This window comes from Monodelphis domestica, chromosome 1, assembly GCF_027887165.1.
Source record: "Monodelphis domestica isolate mMonDom1 chromosome 1, mMonDom1.pri, whole genome shotgun sequence".
NCBI lineage: Eukaryota > Metazoa > Chordata > Mammalia > Didelphimorphia > Didelphidae > Monodelphis > Monodelphis domestica.
Genome location: NC_077227.1, coordinates 314,671,956 through 314,691,144, shown reverse-complemented (window position 1 = coordinate 314,691,144; position 19,189 = coordinate 314,671,956). Strand labels below are relative to the sequence as shown.

At 33.8% G+C, this 19,189-nt stretch overlaps 1 protein-coding gene across 7 annotated transcripts in view; it reads left to right on the top strand.

The window, feature by feature from the left end:
* Window positions 1-19,189, top strand: part of AFF4 (ALF transcription elongation factor 4) — a 90,661-nt gene that overhangs the window by 34,337 nt on the left and 37,135 nt on the right. For 3 of the 7 annotated variants that reach the window (XM_056811167.1, XM_056811164.1, XM_056811166.1), the window contains 5 exons: window positions 10,791-10,883; window positions 11,390-11,538; window positions 13,795-14,610; window positions 16,075-16,119; window positions 16,575-16,661. In XM_056811167.1, coding sequence (XP_056667145.1) covers window positions 11,416-11,538; window positions 13,795-14,610; window positions 16,075-16,119; window positions 16,575-16,661 — 1,071 coding nt within the window. In that variant the 5' untranslated portion in view covers window positions 10,791-10,883; window positions 11,390-11,415. The remainder of the gene's footprint in view (window positions 1-10,790; window positions 10,884-11,389; window positions 11,539-13,794; window positions 14,611-16,074; window positions 16,120-16,574; window positions 16,662-19,189) is intronic. The other 4 variants (XM_056811165.1, XM_056811162.1, XM_056811163.1 and 1 more) reach the window with 2 other exon arrangements.

The window sequence follows — 19,189 nt, the reverse complement described above, 5'->3', positions numbered from 1 at the left end:
GATATGGATAAATATTTACAAAAATATAAATTGCCTTTAATAACAGATGAACAGAAGAACAAATAGAATTCTTAAATAATCCCATATCAGAAAAAGAAATTGAAGGGGGCAGCTGGGTAGCTCAGTGGATTGAGAGCTAACCCTACAGATGGGAGGTCCTAGGTTCAAATCTGGCCTCAGACACTTCCCAGCTGTGTGACCCTGGGCAAGTCACTTGACCCCCATTGCCTAGCCCTTACCACTTTTCTGCCTTGGAGCCAATATACAGTATTGACTCCCAAGACAGAAGGTAAGGGTTAAAAAAAAAAAAGAAAAAGAAATTGAACAAGCCATCAATGAACTCCCTAAGGAAAAATCCCCAGGGCTTGATTAATTCACAAGTGAATTCTATCAAACAGTCAAAGAACAGCTAATTCTAATACTATATAAACCATTTGACATAATAAGAAAAGAGGGAGTTCTAATATTCCTTTTATGACACAAATATGGTACTGATTCCAAAGCCAGGCAGGTCAAAAACAGAGAAAGAAAACTATAGACCAATCTCCTTAATGAATGTTGTTGTGACCGCGGACATATGGTTTCAAATCAAAAATATAGTGGTCGCCAGGGAAATTTCCCCAAATATTAAATATACCCAAGTCAGCTGGGTTTTTAATGGAGATTTTAATTAATACAAATGAAGGAATTAAAGAAAGGGAGAGAAACAGAGTAAGAGGGAATACTAGTAAAAGGGCTAGGCCAGCCTTAAGAGAGATCAGTCAGTCTTTTATCAACTCACCACAAGGTTTGTCCAAGCAAGACTCTAGTGTTCAGAGACCCACCAGTTCAGCTTTGGCAAGCTCAACTAAGTTCAGCCACTGAGGCTGCATCCTCCTGACTTTTTTTTTAACTGGTTTAGACAGCTCCTTTTAAAGAGAATTTTCTCCTATGTCACCTCCCCTAAGTTCTCACATCTACCAATCACACTAAACTTTTTCCAAAGGACAGACCATTCTTAATTCACACCTGAGTAGACTAAAACCTCACACCTCCTTTTTTTAAGGCTTGTCCCTTACAAGTTTGAAAGTTGCCTGACCTTCATAGGCACCTTCCTAAAAATAGACTTAGCTTAAGTGCTTGGCCTCACTATAAGTATGGGTTAAGTGCTTTTCATTGTTCAGTAAAGAGTTTACAACTTCATCTTCCCCTAAAGTATGCTTAAGTAGGGGTGAAGTAGAGTTCCCACATTCCTGATCAAGTACCTTCATTGTTTAAATGGGGTATGGTCTTAACCAAATCTTATGAAGTAGGGTCTGAGAATTTTTGAGATTCACAACATAGATGCAAAAATCTTAAATAGGATACTAGCAAACAGGCTCCAGCAAATCATCACAAAGGTTATTCATTATGACCAGGTAGCATTTATACCAGAAATGCAAGGATGGTTCAATATTAGGAAATCCATCCACATAATTGACCCTATCAACAAGCAAACCAAGAAAAATCACATGATTATCTCAGGAGATGCAGAAAAAGCCTTTGACAAAACACAACACTCATTCCTATTGAAAACACTAGAAAGCATAGAAATAGAAGTTTCGTTCCTAAAAATAATAAACAGTACATGGCTAAAACCATCAGCCAATATCATCTGCAATGGGGATAAACTAGATGCATTCCCAATAAGATCAGGAGTAAAGCAAGGATGCCCATTATTACCTCTATATTTAACATTGTACTAGAAACACTAGCAGTAGCAATTAGAGAAGAAAAAGAAATTGAAGGTATTAAAATTTGGCATTGAGGAGACCAAGCTATCACTCTTTCCAGATGATATGATGGTCTACTTGAAGAATCCTAGAGAATCAACTAAAAAGCTAGTTGAAATAATCAACAACTTTAGCAAAGTTGCAGGATACAAAATAAACCCACATAAGTCATTAGCATTACTGTATATCTCCAACACATCTCATAAGCAAGAATTAGAAAGAGAAATTCCATTTAAAATCACCCTAGACAATATAAAATACTTGGGAACCTATCTGCTGAGACAAACACAGGAACTATATGAACACAACTATAAAACACTTTCCACACAATTAAAACTAGATCTAAACAATTGGAAGAATATTAACTGCTCATGGTTGGGATGAGCTAACATAATAAAAATGACCATCCTACACAAACTTATTTACTTAATTAGTGCCATGCCCATCGAACTACCAAAAAACTTTTTTACTGAATTAGAAAAAAACATAACAAAGTCCATTTGGAAGAACAAAAGATCAAGGATATCCAGGGAAGTAATGAAAAAAATGCAAAGGAAGGAGGATTTGCAGTCCCAGATCTCAAACTATACTATAAAGCAGTGGTTATCAAAACAATTTTGTACTGGCTAAGAGACAGGAGGATCAGTGGAATAGACTTGGGTTAAGTGACCTCAGCAAGACAGTCTCTGATCCCAGCTTTTGGGATAAAAATCCACTATTTGATAAACACTGCTGGGAAAATTAGAAGATAGTATGGAAGAGATTAGGTTTGGATCAACATCTCACACCCTACACCAAGATAAACTCAGAATTGGTGAATGACTTGACCATGAAGAAGGAAAAATATAAGTAAATTTGTTGAACACAGAGTATACATGTCAGAACTTTGGGAAAGGAAAGATTTTAAAACCAAGCAAGAGTTAGAAAAAAATCACAAAATGTAAAATAAATAATTTTGATTACAACAGATTAAAAAGTTTTTGTACAAACAAAACCAATGCAACCAAATTAGAAGGGAACCAACAAATTGGGAAACAATCTTCATAACAAAAACTCTGACAAAGGTCTAATTACTCAAATCTATAAAGTGCTAAATCAATTGTACAAAAAATGAAGCCATTCTTCAATTGATAATTGGGCAATGGACATGTATAGAAAATTTTCAGTAAAAGAAATAGAAACTATTAATAAGCACATGAAAAATTGTTCTAAATCTCTTATAATCAGAGAGATGCATATAAAAACTGAGGTACCACCTCACACCTAGCAGATTGGCTAATATGACAGCAATGGAAAGTAATGAATGCTGGAGGGGGTGTGGCAAAGTTGGGACATTAATGCATTGCTGGTGGAGTTGTGAATTGATCTACCCATTCTAGAGGGCAAGTTGGAACTATGCCCAAAGGGCGCTAAAAGATTGCCTGCTCGGGTGCTAAAGATTGCCTGCTGGGAGGCAGCTGGGTAGTTCAGTGGATTGAGAGCCGGACCTAGAGAGGGGAGGTCCTAGGTTCAAATATGGCCTCAGCTAATTCCTACCTGTGTGACCCTGGACAAGTCCCTTGACCCCCATTGCCTAGCCCTTACCACTCTTCTGCCTTGGAGCCAATACACAGTATTGACTCCCAAGACAGAAGGTAAGGGTTTAAAAAAAAAAAGATTGCCTGCCCTTTGATGCAGCCATAGCATTGCTGGGTGTATACCCCCAAGGAGATAATAAGGAAAGATACACGTACAAGAATATTTATAGCTTCGTTCTTTGTGGTGGCAAAAAATTGGAAAATGAGGGAAGGGAATGGCTGAACAATTTGTGGTATATGTTGGTGATGGAATACTATTGTGCTCAAAGAAATAATAAACTGGAGGAATTCCATGGGAACTGGAATGACCTCCAGGAATTGATGCAGTGAAAGGAGCCGAACCAGGAGAACATTGTACACAGAGACTGATAATTGAATGTAACGGACTTCCCCAGAAGTGGCAATGCAGTGATCCAGAACAACCTGGAGGTATCTATGAGAAAGAACACTATCCACATTCAGAAGAAAAACTGTGGGAGAAGAAACACCGAAGAAAAACAATTGCTTGACTACATTGGTTGAGGGGGATGTAGACTCTAAAAGAACATCCCAGTGAAACCATCAACAACGTGGAAATAGGTTGTGATCAAGGACACATGTAATATCCAATTGAATTGCAAGTGGGTTACAGGAAGGGTAAGGGTAGAGGGAGGGATAGAATATGATTCTTGTAACAAAGGAATAATATTCTAAACTGACTAATTTTAAAAAATGAAGTATATGATAAATTCAGCAATAGTCTTCAAAACTGTCCTAAGTTCAAGTTTATGTTATATTTTGACTTAAATCTTTTTTTATGGAGTCATTGGCTTCTATTTGGTCTATTCTCATTTTCATGGATTTTTTGCTGAGTGAGGGTTTTTTTTTTGTAACTATTATACCAAGCTGTTAATTTTACCCATTCCAATCTTGTATAAATCTCACCCCCCACCCCCCACCCTCAAGCACTCTCATTTCATCTAAACACTTGTTTTAAAAACTCATTTAAACCCTCTTCAGTGAATAGAAGTTCAATTTGTGTCCAAGCTGTGTTTTTCTCTAAAGCTTTGCAGGTATTTTGGAGTCATTCTTGTTTTTATGGGTTTGAGTCTTGAGCTTCTCAGCTATCTCAATACCTATTTATGATGGAACTGATATTTTTTTGCTTGTTCTTCCAGTCTACTTCTTGGCTTTGGAATTACTGTTAGGTCTAGGCTTTCTTACACTCTTGGAAAGAATGTCTGGGCTGGTCCTGTTGCTGCTTTCTTGGGATGTTCCTCCAAACCTTTAGTATATCTACATTGTCCACATCCATGGCAAAATCTTGAATGCAGCCCCTTCCTTTTACAAATTTTTTATGCTGGGTTTGAGTCTCAGGGAGAGAAGACTGCTTTTGGACTCAAAACTCATATCAGAGTGACAAAATTGTAGACTATGGTTTGATATGAGATTCCTGCCCTTATTATTCCTCTGCAGGGTAGGATTGGTACTAGAAATGAGACCTTATTTTCCCCTTATGTTCTGCTGCTGCTTCTCCTGCTTCTAAACTCCCTTCTTTTTCAGTTCACCATCCAGGACTTCCCTACCCTGGAATGCTAACTCATGTGCATGTTTTCTCCTCAGTCTGGGCTAGTTCTGTGACCTGGAACTAGGTAGTAGGTGATAAAGCTGCCAGTTTGCATCTGTCCCCATTGCAGTGTCTCATGTGCTTGTGTGATTCTGAGACCTCTTCTTGCCTTGTTGTACAACCTTTCCCTTAGTATAGGAGTGCTTGAGTTTTGAGTACTCCTGACCTGACCCCTTCTCTATGTTTGTAGACCTCCTTTTATGTCTCCCTTTGCTGAACAAATAACTTACTCTGACATCTTCTGGATTCTCTATCAAGATCAGTCTGATAGGCATAGTGGATAGAAATCAGGCCTGGAGTAGGGAAGACCTGTGTTCTAATCTAGCCTCAGATATTAACTGTGTGGGTTTGGGCAAGCCACTTGACCATCTTTTTTCTCCCCCCTCCCCCTCCCAAAGATTCAGTCTTGTGCATTTTCTTTTTTTCATTTCCCTTATTTTTGTTTATTCATTTAAAATTTTTTTTGAATTCCAAATTCTATTTCTGCCCTCCCCTTTGAGAAGGCAAGCAACCATGCCCCAAATCACTCCACTCAGTAAGTTAATGGCATAAATAAGAATAGAATCAGCTTACTTGTTCTCTTGCTTAGGTCTTTCTAACCAACCACACCAAGATTTTAGTTGATCTATTTTAGTGCTAGAGGTGATAACTGACCCAAATAGTGAAGTTGAGAGGAGGAATTGGGTTTATGTTAGAACTATTCAGGAGCCATTTGGTTACATGGCACTGAAGATTTGAAAGAGAGTTTAGGGCTCTCTTTATAGTGCAGAATCACTAATTCATGGGAACTGATGAGAATTAACAAGAATATAGAAAGAGAAGAAGCTCCAGGACAGAAGCTTAGGAAAATATGTCCCTTACTAGATGGGCTAGAGCTGTAGGATGGTCTAATAAAAGAAGTTGACAAATGCAATCAGATAAGTAGAGAGAGAAAAATCATCTCTAGAGGAGAAAAGGATACTTTAAAGAGTCAAAAGTTGTGGAGACATCTTAGAATGAGAAAAGCCCATTAGATTTAGCCATTGATAGAGCAATGTCATTAAATTTTGGAGTTGGAAATCAGCAAGGGGTTGAGAAATGAGTGAGGAGGAAATGTAGGAGATAAAGATAACAACTTTGTAGGAGTTTGCCTTTGAAAGGGATAAGCAACTTGAGGATTGTCAGGGTTAAATGAGTATTTCTTCCATAAGAAATGCCACATAAAAATATAATTAAATATGTAAAGATTTATATGAAAATATCCTTAACAGAAGTAATAAAATTGTTTTTTAAATGTCTTAAAGTATTTTTTAAACTCTTATCTTCTGCCTTAGAATCAATACTTTATATTAGTTCCAAAGCAGAAGAGTGGTAAGGGCTAGGTAATGGGGGTTAAGTGACTTGTCCAGGGTCACACAGCCAGAATTGTCTACCTAGCTGTCCCTGATTTTGTTTTTAATACATTTCAACCCCAGTTGCCTTTCCCTTGCCACTCTTCTGCTTTGGAACCAGTGCTTGATATATTCTAAGACAGAAGGTAAGGTTTAAGAACAACAACAACAACAAAAAACCGAGGCAACAAAATTTTAAAGGTACATAAAAAGGAAAATAGATTATAAAGAGACAAAACAAATAGCTATAAAAAAGGATTATCTTTGTCTCGTTTTAAAAAATCTAAAACATAGTTTGGATTTTGTTTTATTTAGGACTTTCTCTCATATTTTGTTACGTAACATGTATTTATTGAGAATATTGTCTGTTTCTTGAATTTTTTTCCTTAAAATCTTCCTGAAGACAGAGAAGAGTTTTGGGTATAGGAATAACATTTAATGCTATTTTTATATTAATTTGGATAGACTAACAAAGGACTAACAAAGTATTAATAACTAACTGGTTGCAAACACAATAGGACTTTTTTAAAACTTTGAGGTCTGTTAGACCTGTGAGGCATACATGAAGTAAAAGCTCCTGACTCAAAATCTCTAGTAGACTGAAATTGTTTCATCTAATTGGTAAATTACAACAGTTAATATAATTGATGGTTTAACTTTGTGCCAATAAATTCTTTTTTTTTTAATTTGGAAAATTATATTCAGTTAATTAATTTAGAATATTTTTCCATGGTTACAGGATTCATGTTCTTTCCCACCTCTTCCCCGCCTCCCCGTGCTCCCCATAGCTGATTGTGCCAATAAATTATTGAAAAACAAGACTTTAAATACTTGAAAAATTTTTTTTCCCCAATTACATGTAGTAACAATTTTCAGCATACATTTTCTGAAATTATAAGATCCTAGAGATGGTAAATAATTTGATGAGTTATATGTATTTTATCATGCAAAGCTTCTATGTTGGTCATAAAGCCAAAACCCCAAAATGAAAAAGCAAACTAAAATGAAAAATAGTATACTTTGATCTTCATTCGAACTTTTAATAGTTCTTTCTCTGGAGGTGGATAGCATTCTTTGTCTTACGTCTTTCAGAATTGTCAGAATTGTTCAGAATTGTCATTGTATTGCTGAGAGTAGCTAAGTCTTTCACAGTTGATCATTGTATAATATTGTTACTGTGTACAATGTTCTTCTAGTTCTGCTTATTTCACTTTGCATCAGTTCATGCAGACCTTGCCAGCTTTTTTCTGAAACCATCCTACTTGTATTTCTTCCACCATAATATTGTATCACCATCATCAAAAAGAGCTGCTATAAATATTTTTGTCCAAGTAGGTCTCCCCCCCCCCCTTTTTTTTTCATCTATTTGGGATACAGACTTGGTAGTGGTATTATTAGATTAAAGGGTATGCATTGTTTTATAGCCCTTTGGGCATAGTTCCAAATTGTCCTCCAGAATGTTTGGGACAGTTCACAGTTCCATCAGCAATACATTAGTGTCCCAATTTTGCCACATTCCCTCTAACCTTTTCCTTTACTGTCATTTTGGCCAATCTGATAGGTGAAGTGGTACCTCAGAGTTTGAATTTGCATTTCTCTCATCAAGAGTTATTTAGAACATTTTTTTAATATGATTATTGATCATTTGAAAACTACTTCGTTCATATTCTTTGACCATTTGCCAATTGGAGAATGAATTGTATTATACATTTGACCCAGTTTTCTGTATATTTGAGAAATGATACCTTTAAGGTAAATATTTTCATAGAAAGTTACAATAATAAATTTGATGTACTATTTAAACTGGATCTGGCATGATATTAGGATAAATTAATAATGCAATGAGATGTTACTAGAAAATGTCATCTCTAACTAATTGTAAGAATACTGTTACATTCATTGAACATTCATGTTGAGAGTGCCTACTACTGATTAGCCTCGATGCTTTGTCTTTGAAGTTATACACATGTGTAGCACACACTATTGCATTTCTTTTTATCTAGTGTTCCTTTAGTTTCTAAAAACACATTATTTTCCATACTTCTCCATGTAATATAGAATCTTACTGTAATTTACTGCTCAGTATGAATTTTGTATATGACCTCTCAAAAAGAAAACTGAATAGATTCTCTTCTCATTAGGATAGTTACTGCAGTGAATTGGCTTAAGAGAAAAAGTCTTGCTTGTATACATTACTTTTTCTTTGTTTTTCTCTGGCCTTTCCCCCTTATAAAAAGTCACTGATTTAATCAGTAGGGGAAAGAGAGGCATATTTTTGCAAGATGGCACTTTGAGATAAAGGGTGTGCATGGAATACAGGAGAATGACTGGTCACTAAGCACTTAAAAGCTTTTAAACCTTAAAAGCTCTGACATCAAAATTTTTAACAAGTCCCTACATAGAGCTTCATCAAATAATAAGTATTTTCTGTGCTAATCTATAAATAACCATAGGCAGTACATCTGCAAATATCTAATGAAACTTTTATCTAAAAGAGATTACTTCAAAATCTTGAACATTAATTCTTGAAGTTAAAGTATCTTGTCTCAAACTGACACGAAACCAGTTAGCTCTAGACATCTTAAAATTAAACAGTAGAAGGTTATCTTTTGATATCAAGGCTATTGTTTGAGCAATGACAGAGAGTTAAGGGACCAACCTTTATTAAACTTATAACTATGAGCCAGACATTGTGCTAAGCACTTTACAAATATCTCATTTATTCCTTACAAAAACTACTTTACAGATAGGAAAACTGAGGCAAATGGCTTAAGTGACTTTTAGTCAAGATGATTGGTGAAGGCCAAGGATGCAGTAGATGACCTTGGCATCTTCAGTGTTTGACCAAGTTTTAAGTGCTCCACAGCACCTGCTTCAGCTGTCTTTATTTCCCATTGGAAAAAATTATTCTAATCTTCCATTCTACCAGGTGAAGTCTTCAAATGCTTGGGGCAGACATCCCAAAAATACTACAAGAAAATTCAAGCCAGAATAAAGTGGGGGTATGGGTGAGGCATGAAACACAAGTAGTTTGTATATAACATCTCTTTCCATCCCATTCGAAAGTTTGACCAGTTGTTTTTTTTTACTCATTCCAAAGAGAAAACTATTTTTTATCTAGACTCAATGGATGCAGATTATGATTTCATCAGATGTAGTCATTGTTAGTTAAATTTTTCCTACATAACACAAGTTCCATAAAATTTGTTATGAATAGTTCAGGTTAATTATGTAAAAATACTGTTTTAAGAAAGGAAGGGAAAAATTCTGTTGTTTTATTGAGATAACTATTCATATTTAGTTAAAGAAGCAGGATTTAAAAAATGGCAACTCGGTCTCTTCTTACTAATTAAACAAAAATCAAACCAGTGATTTTCTCCCCCCCATTCCCAAAAGGAATAAAAATTTTCATAAGTAACTTTGATGAAACTTTTAATATAAATAAAATATTCAATTGCATATTAGTTACATTTCAACAAAACAATGTTTCTCATAACTTAGAAACTTTTGTCATGCCTAAAGCAAATTCAGATAGATCAGGCTATCAACTTTTCCCCCAACTCATCTGCTATTTTAAGAAAGTTACAGAACGTAGCAATATGTGTATGTATGTGTATATGTAAATATATATTTAATTTGACAGAAGATTAACCTTAGAGCTTCTGAACCTAAAGGAATCAGATAATCAACAGGCACTCATTAATGCTGCTGTGTGCTTGACATTGTGCTAGGGACTAGGAGACCCAAGAAGTAGAAGACATTGTCTCTGCATCCAAGGAATTTGTAAACTTATTTTGTATGTATCCCAATACTGTGGTAATATTTTTGGCTTAAGTATTAAGTTTTTTGAAGGGCAGTCTTAAATGGTTACAAAAAATGGCTATATTTGGGCAGGATTAAATAAATATTGTGAAACTAATAAGTATTTTTATTTTCTAATACTGACCACCTGATTCTATGTTCAATTGAATGCTATTAATTCCCCTATTTTTAAATGTATTTCTTTTAATACAAAAGAGACACAGTTTTTCTTATTAGATTAAGTATATATAGCACAAGACTAGAATTGCCTGGTCTGTATCTTTGCCTTTAGCAGGACTGTTCCTAATAAAACTAGGACAAGTGGTTAAAGATTTTCAGGGAAGTAGGTTGCACACAGTCTCCCAGCCTCCCTTGGTAACCCATTCCAATTACTCTTTTTAGTTATTTCTCTTACCTAAATCCTTTCTGCTGTCTCTTCTTGTTCTGCTTTTAGTAGAAACAGAACATGTCAAACAGTTAAAGAAATCAAAACATCCTTTTCCCCTTTAAAGTAAAAATTAATTTAAAAATAATCTAATGATATTATTAATCCTAGATAATTTTAGAGAAAATTGCTATATTGTGTCCCATTCCCCTACAAACCCCAAGAAACCTGGATTAGATGCTCCAGTTTTGCCATTCATTGAAATATTAATGTATTTAGAGCAGAAATGTCGTTTTTTAGGGAATCTAGAACAACAGCAAAGCTGAGGTCAAACTGCCATACAGGATGGACATCAAGGAAGCTGTGTTGGGAACAAAAAGAAATCAAAATAAGGTAGATGAAAAGTAGAGAACAAGAACTGGCCTGTGGGGACATGGGGGAAAGGGAAGGGGGAGGAGGGGGGAATGTGGTTATAATTCAGTTAGTGGAAAATAAAAGTTAGGAGATTAAGAAGAAAACCTAGAAGCATAATAAATAGTAAATAGTGGTAAGTTGGGTTTCACTGGTGCCTTCAGACTTTAGAGATCACATTTTATAGCAAAATCCCTTTTGCAAATTGACTTATTAAGTGGAAAGTGTGTTGATGGAGGGGTTGGACAGTTCTAGGTTATGACTTCATGTGTAAATTGCCATATAAAATTCACTAGTGAAACATGTTTCAGGAGTGACTAGATAGAAACTACATTCATCAATTCATGGTCATACTTAGGTAGTGTCCTTTCTTGTTTAGGAGAGAAGCTGTGATAAGAAACTCTCCAATTTTAAGTACTGAATGGGCATATTCAATACAACTGATGTAATTTTATCTCCCCTCCCTCTTCCTTTTCTATCCATGATAGAATATTATGTTTTTGTTCATAGCAACATGAACCGTGAAGACCGGAATGTGCTTCGTATGAAAGAAAGGGAAAGGCGAAATCAGGAAATTCATCAGGGTGAAGAAGCCTTCCCACCTAACTCTCCTCTCTTTGCTGAACCATACAAAGTTGTGAGTTTACCTAATTTTAAACTTGCATCAAAATAAAGTAATGGTTCTGTATTATTATGAGTATTATTTATCTTTACTTGGAAATTTTTGTTCATGTGCCTTTTACTCTGTCACTAACTGGCTGTATGATCGTGAACAAATCCTTTAAGTCTTTTGGAACTTGATTTTCCTTATCTCTAAAATGTTTTACTTGGGCTAGGTGATCCTTAAGGCCTTTCTGGTTCTTTAATGGTCAGTTCTGTACTTTTAGTAGCTTTAGTTTTTTAATTTGCAGCTGTACTTTATTTGCTATTTTTTTAATTGCTCACCACAAATATCATCTTGTACCAGGTTAATTTGGTTAGAACAGTTGCATGAAAGCTGATGTTCCCTTGATGCCTGTAGCATATTGCTTATTGAAACCCACATTTCAATCATTTTACCATAATTTTTCTACTTTCTGAGATACTTTTTAATTCCTAAGATGAAATGACTAACATTAGACAAGCAATATTAGACAGACATCAGTGGGAACATGTGACAAATATTGATCTTGTTCTGGGTAACAAGCAGTATTCCTTAATTTTTCTGCTGAATTTTTTGCAGTAAAATTAAGAATATTTTCTGGTATTTGATTTATAATTACATACAACACTGCTCAATGCCACCCTTGCTAAAATTCTGACTTCAAATTTTTGAGAAACTTAAAATATCCCTTATTATTGGTTACTGGAATTTAATTGGCTTCTAGTATATTTTATGATTGATTTCAGGTCTATGAAAGTGTATACATTTAGTGTATCATGATAATAGTATTACTTAGATGGCAAACATCTCTTCTCTTGACCTCTATAGCACAGACCAAAAAATTTGGCATTTAAAAATCTAAAAATAGTATACTTGATGGAGGAGTTTTTTTGGTAGGTTTTTCTAAATTTCAGTTGGCCTGTTGGTATAACCATTTATATTGCATAAATACATTTTAAAAAATATTGTATTGTAGGGAAGGGCTAAGTAGAAGTAAAGGCAGAAGAAGGATAATTTTGATTAAAATCTTTTAAAGAACTCAGCTAAAATGAAGAAGCCTGAAACAGCAATTTATAATAGATTCTGAACATTACAATTTAAAGAGCTATGCATTTGTTTCTCTCATTATTGGCAATTACTTTTTAAGTAATCTGAAATCATTACTAATGAATGCCAAACTAAATATTAAGCACCTTTATGTTGCTTTTGGTTAGTGGGATAGTGTTAATTCTTTTTAGACAGTATCCAGTAAAATTCCTCCAACTTTTGTGAAGCACATCAGATATATATCAGAAAACTGTTATTTTTTCTGGCCAATTTCCCTTTGTACCCAAGTACATTTTTACATTGCTACTTTATTGATTTAAAAACTCTAATGCTTTTTTAAAAATCAGATTTGGAATGACCAAAATTTAATATTTCAAATTATCTATACTTTCTTAAATTTGTAGTTTTATTAGATTATTGTGGCTGTTGTTATGAATAGAGAGGAAAAATATTTAGCATTTGGATATGAAGGGCAATTGAATTTTTTATTATAATTTTAACCATTATTGGAATACCAGGAAACATGACATTCTTGAAGATGTTTTCCTTGGCAATTAAAATATGAACATTGGCTAACTGACTATCTTGAAGCTTTATTGAATATTAAGTATCATTATATTGTGTCCCTTGGGAATGTTTTTCTAAATTTTCAAAATATGAGCATGATTTTGAGCATTTGATTGATTTAGAGCTTTGATAACTTAGGGAATATTGAAATTTGATATTTCTGATTCCCTAGTGTACATTTTCTTTCCCAACTTCTTTGCCAGCATATTGACTAGGGGAAGAGATGAAGCTGGATTTCATTTGGAAAATTTTATGGCTTGCTTCATTGGTGTTTCCAAAATGCTTGCTGTCACCATTAATCATTTCTTTAGAGACCAACACAGTTTTCATCCCAAGATAAAAATTTCATAGCAGTGAATATCCTCTTTTGATCTTCCCCTCTTGAATCTTTATTAAAATAATAAGTTTTAGAATTTAAAGTCTTTAGTAACACAAAATATTTGAATGTAAAAATGCATTCTTGGAAGAAAGTAAATTTTTCTTTAATGGAGTTGGGGTTTACTTATAGTCTCTGGATATTGTCAAACATGGATTAGTCCTGTATAATAATTTTTCAAAAATTTTCTCCTTAGTTGAAAAATAATCTCACATATGTGCCTTATTGTAATTTCATGTCATTTTATTCTTCTTGTATAGACTAGCAAAGAAGACAAATTATCTAGTCGTATTCAGAGCATGCTTGGGAACTACGATGACTCCTACGAAATGAAGGATTTTATAGGAGACAGATCTCTACAAAAGCTTGTTGCAATTCCAAAACCTACCATACCATCAACAGCAGATGAAAAACCAAACCCAAATTTCTTTAGTGAACACAGACATGGTAGCTCTCATCAGAGCAGCAAATGGACTCCTGTAGGACCAGCACCTAGCACTTCTTCCCAGTCACAGAAACGGTCTTCAGGTTTACAGAGTGGACACACTAGCCAACGGACCAGTGGAAGTGGTAGTAACAGCACTAGTAGTGTTGGTCAGAGGCATGACCGTGAATCATACAGTAGTGGTGGCAGCGGCAGTAGTAGCCGTAAAAAAAGCCAGCACGGATCAGAACACTCCAAGTCCCGTTCTTCCAGTCCTGGAAAACCAGCTGCTGTTTCTTCATTAAGCTCTAGTCATTCCAGAGCTCATGGGAATGATCACCATAGCAAGGAGCAACGTACTAAGTCACCACGGGACCCTGATGCAAATTGGGACTCACCTTCTCGTGTTCCTTCATTTTCAAGTGGGCAGCACTCTAGCCAGTCTTTCCCACCTTCATTGATGTCAAAGTCAAACTCGATGTTACAGAAACCTACTGCCTATGTAAGGCCCATGGATGGACAGGAGTCCATGGAACCAAAGCTAACCTCTGAGCACTACAGCAGCCAATCCCATAGCAACAACATGAGTGAACTGAAGCCTAGTAGCAAAGCACATCTAACCAAACTGAAAATACCTTCCCAACCATTAGATGTAAGTTGATCATTTACTTATAAGAACCTGGATTTAAGGTACATCATAAAAATATATATTTAGAACTGAAAGGCACTTGAGAGGTCATCCTGATCCATACCCTTCATTTTAGGGTTGATTAAATTGAGGCCTTGTGTAAAAGTGTAGCTATTTGTTTTGTAACGATCACTGATCCTAGACTGGCTATTTTGTTTCTCAACAAGCAAGAAGTCTTCCTACTAATGTATAAAACAGTATTTTATGACTGATTTCTGACTATTGTATAAAGACTTCAATGCTTCTGTTGTTGAATTGTGTGTAGGTAATAGTCCTATTCAGCTAGGAATCCGATGAAGTGGCAGCCATGATTCATTAATAACAGAACTTTTCTCCCTTAAGATTAGGTAGGTTATGTATTATTATATTTGCATCTATTCAGATTTATATACCATATTTATATCTAGAAATAAATGCCAAGGCTCTTCCTGTGTGCCTTGAAGAGGTTGAGACAACATCTTTAAGTAAAGTAGATTGAAACATATTGTTTGTTTGTATAATAATAATTCCAAAATGTTCTTCAGAGTAGTCAAAGGGATGAGCCATAATATCACTAAAATGGCCAATTAAAAATTTTTGGGGGGAAAGAAAAATTTCAGTGCCCAGAAATCTAAAATATCAAAACTAATTAAATTCGTGGTTCAGTCAATTGTTTACTAAGTAATAATGATGATGATGACTAAGATCTAAAGAAGAGAGGAGAAAATGTTCTTCCTTTTCTTTATAAGAGAGAGCTAGATTACTATGAGTTTGGAACACTACTATAAAGAGGATTTAAAAAAGAAGTCTCAGAATACCATAAGAGTCAGTTGATTTATTGTAGTTTTCCTAAATAACATTTTCCCTTAATTTGTTGCAAGGGATGAGGCTCTGGGTAAAGTTAAAGCAGTGGGATGTATTCAGAACTGAAGGTGATGTAAAAACAATAATATAACAGTTTAAAAAGCTAGCTTATTATTTAAACCCTATTTTGAAAGCAGAATCCATTTGTAATCTTAGTCTCTTTCCTTGTTAGTCTTTTATTTTTCAACTTCCATTTTGGTTGTTCTCCTATTGAACAATGTTTACAATCAATGATTTTAAATATTTTATAGTTAAAATTCTTTTGCTTTTGTGATCTATATGTTTGTTCATCTATGAATTTTCCTCAAAAACAATACTTCTTCTAGTCTGTAGGATTTTTTAAAAATGATTTGCCTTTTTATATCAAAGTCAGTTTTCCATTTGGAGCTTATTTTGATTATGTGATGTCTGGTGATGGTCCTTATGTAATCCCAAAAAAGTATTTTCCACAAGATGATAACGTTAAATAGGGTTTAATAGTATTAAATAGCTATTCTTAGAGTGTTTTTTGCCTTGTTTAGTTTGATGTAATATTTTGGTTTGAAAAATCACCAACAATCTTGCTTTTTTTTTTTCTTTTTTCAGGCGTCTGCATCAGGTGATGTGAGCTGTGTGGATGAAATCCTTAAAGTAAGTTATCTGGTTATTTTGTTTTATGAAATTTTTTGTGTTTAGCTAAAATCAATCAGAATGGTATATTTTTGCCTGAGTTGACATTTTCGTTCTCTACTAAATAGTTTGTTTTAACTAATTCTGTTAGAAGGATTTAAAACTTCCAAGAGGGTGTTTCAAAAGGACTAACATTGACAATTAACTTGGAGAACAAGAATAAGTACAAATTATCTCTTGCTAGGTTTAGCAGGCATTGTTTTTGAGATATGGATCTGGTATTGTCAGTGCTTTATATATAGTAGAGATATAGATATTTGTTGGCTAAATTAATTGGATGCATTTTATAGTGTGGGGATGTGCAAGCACACATAACAATTATGGAAAAAGTTATGGTCAGTAAAAATAGGACTTTTGGCATGGTTTGCTTTACATATGTGACCTGGTTGTAAACTCATTATAATGATTCATTTCAGGAGATGACTCACTCATGGCCTCCCCCCTTAACTGCAATTCACACACCATGCAAAACAGAACCTTCTAAATTTCCTTTTCCAACTAAAGTGAGTAAACAAAATTACTTTTATATTGTGATGTATAAACTCTAAATGACTTTAGAAAAGTTACAAAGATATGTGATAAATCAACTCCCAAAGTAAATTAATGACTTAATTGTCATTAACAACTGTATTGCATGCTTTATAATCACCTATCTCCTTTCTCTTTCCACTTTGACTGATTGCCTCTTGTAGAACAAAATTCCTATTTTTCTTTATCTTCACTTTACTCTGAATGATTTATAGCCTTTTTTTATCTGTTCCTGTTTTTTTGTCCTCCATTGTTTCTATATTACTAACACTGCTTTGTATATCCCAAGTATATTTCCTTAAATGTTTATGTATTCTGAAATTTAAATGTTTGGGAGTACCTCAAGACTTTAGAAATTAAATATATACCTAGTACATTAAGTTTTCTGAAGTGTAATTAATCAAATTACATCAAATTCATGTTAAGTCACAGTTGGTTCAATGAATTTGTTAAGTTGTTTGGAAAATAACCAGTTGTACTTGACTAGAGAATTCTGTTTATTTCTAACTGGAAGAAGTTATATTATTATCCTTGTTTCAAACCAAGAAAATTGTTGTGTGTGTGTGTGTGTGTGTGTGTTTTTAGATTATTTAACATTTGAACAATTTTACATTTCTTATATAACTTACTATCATGGAATTTGTAGCTGGTCAACTAAATAGGAGAATATTCAGCTGTGAACTATAATGATGATAGTATAGATTGAGAGTATCCATACTAATATCAGTAAGATATTTGATCTATTTCTCATTAAACTTGAAAGTAACAGAGGTAAACTTGATAGCTCATATGCTTCTCTTACGTAATTTAACACATACTTATTAAATATTCTATTATCTGCAAGGTACTGTGCTAGATAATGAGAAGGCCATGGAAAAGAACCACATACTACTGAGGGTGATGGATATGCAGTGTATACACAGATAAATAAATGCAATATTATTTGAGGAAGATTAAAATATAAAAAAGCTGAGGAACCAAAAACTTCATAGAAGTGGTAAACTTACTGAATATTTAAATGATAATGGATAAATACAGAAATAAAAAATTAAAACAATTTAAAGGCAATTACTAGTACTCAGTCTTGGGTACAAGTAAACAAGTTCTGGATCTGTAGTCAGAATGTCTTTCTTCAGATTGTTACTCTGCCATGTCATTATTTGAGCATGACCTTCTTAACTTCTCTAGACCTTAATTTTGTCAACTTTAAAATAAAGGAATTGGACTAGAGGACTTGAGAGTTCCTTTAACTCTGTGAATAAATTTGCTCCTACAGAAGAAAATGCGAGGATCACTAGAATTGGACTTATAAGTGAATTCTACCAAACATTTAAAGAACAAAAATTACTGGTTTCAAAAACTATTCAAAAATAGAAAAAGAGGGAACTCATAAGACATTTCTTATAATTTTCATATTCAAAGGAGAGGCTATCAGAAGAAAAGTACTATATAGCCATATCACTAATAAATATTGATATAAAAGTTATTAAGTAAAATTTTGGCAGATTTTTGGCACTATGTTGTTTGTGAAAAATTTGAATGTTTATCAGACATGCCACAATAGTTCATAATTAGGAAAACAATTAGCTAAATAACCCAATCAGTTAAAACAATTCATTTTTAAATTGATGCCATTAGTTTTTGTATCATATTTGTTTCCCAAGATTTCAATTCCTACCCTTTGAGTCTTGTAATTTTTGTAATTGTAATTTATGGGTTGGTGAAGACAGATGTCCTATAGAACCAGTGAGCTAATCAGTTATGCCTGTCAATACATTCAGTATTTCTCAATCATAGATAGTCAACTTCCACAATAAAGTGGGGAAGGAAACATCTTTACTCAGTTCTTATCAGAGGCAAACTTTGCATCTCAAAATTACAGTGTTCAGTTTTGTTTTTTAAGATTAAATTTTTATTTTTTTTTGTTCCCTCTTCCCCTCTTTGTGAACAATCATTTCATATAACAAATAGTATTTTTAAAGAAAAAAATCAGCATAATTGATCAGTACATTAAAAAAATCTTAAAATATGTGCATTGCACAGTATTTGTGGACCTCAAGTATATTCTCGTAATTCTAATTTCCAACTATGTAATAATACTTTTAATCTTTTTTTTTTTTGGCCAAATTTTCAAGGTCTGAATTGAAACTTCAAAGTTGTTTTAATTTGCATTTGCATTTTTTATTTGTTATTTTCTTTGATGTGGTTTTATTATTTATAGTTCTTTTTGAGAAACTGGCCATCAAACTTTTAACAGTGCTTACTGATGAAAAAATAACTTTTCCTAATTTACACTTTCTTTTATAACATTTGTTGCATTGATTTTGTTTGTGCAAAGGTTTTTTTTGTTTTGTTTTATGTAATCAAAGTTCTGTTTCCTGCCAGCCTGTGGATGTCATGTTAGAAATGTACTACTAACAGAGTTTCTATTTTGTATTGTACTTTTCAAATAACTAAATTGTATTATATATTATTTCCTGCTGTGTATAATGCATTTTGACTG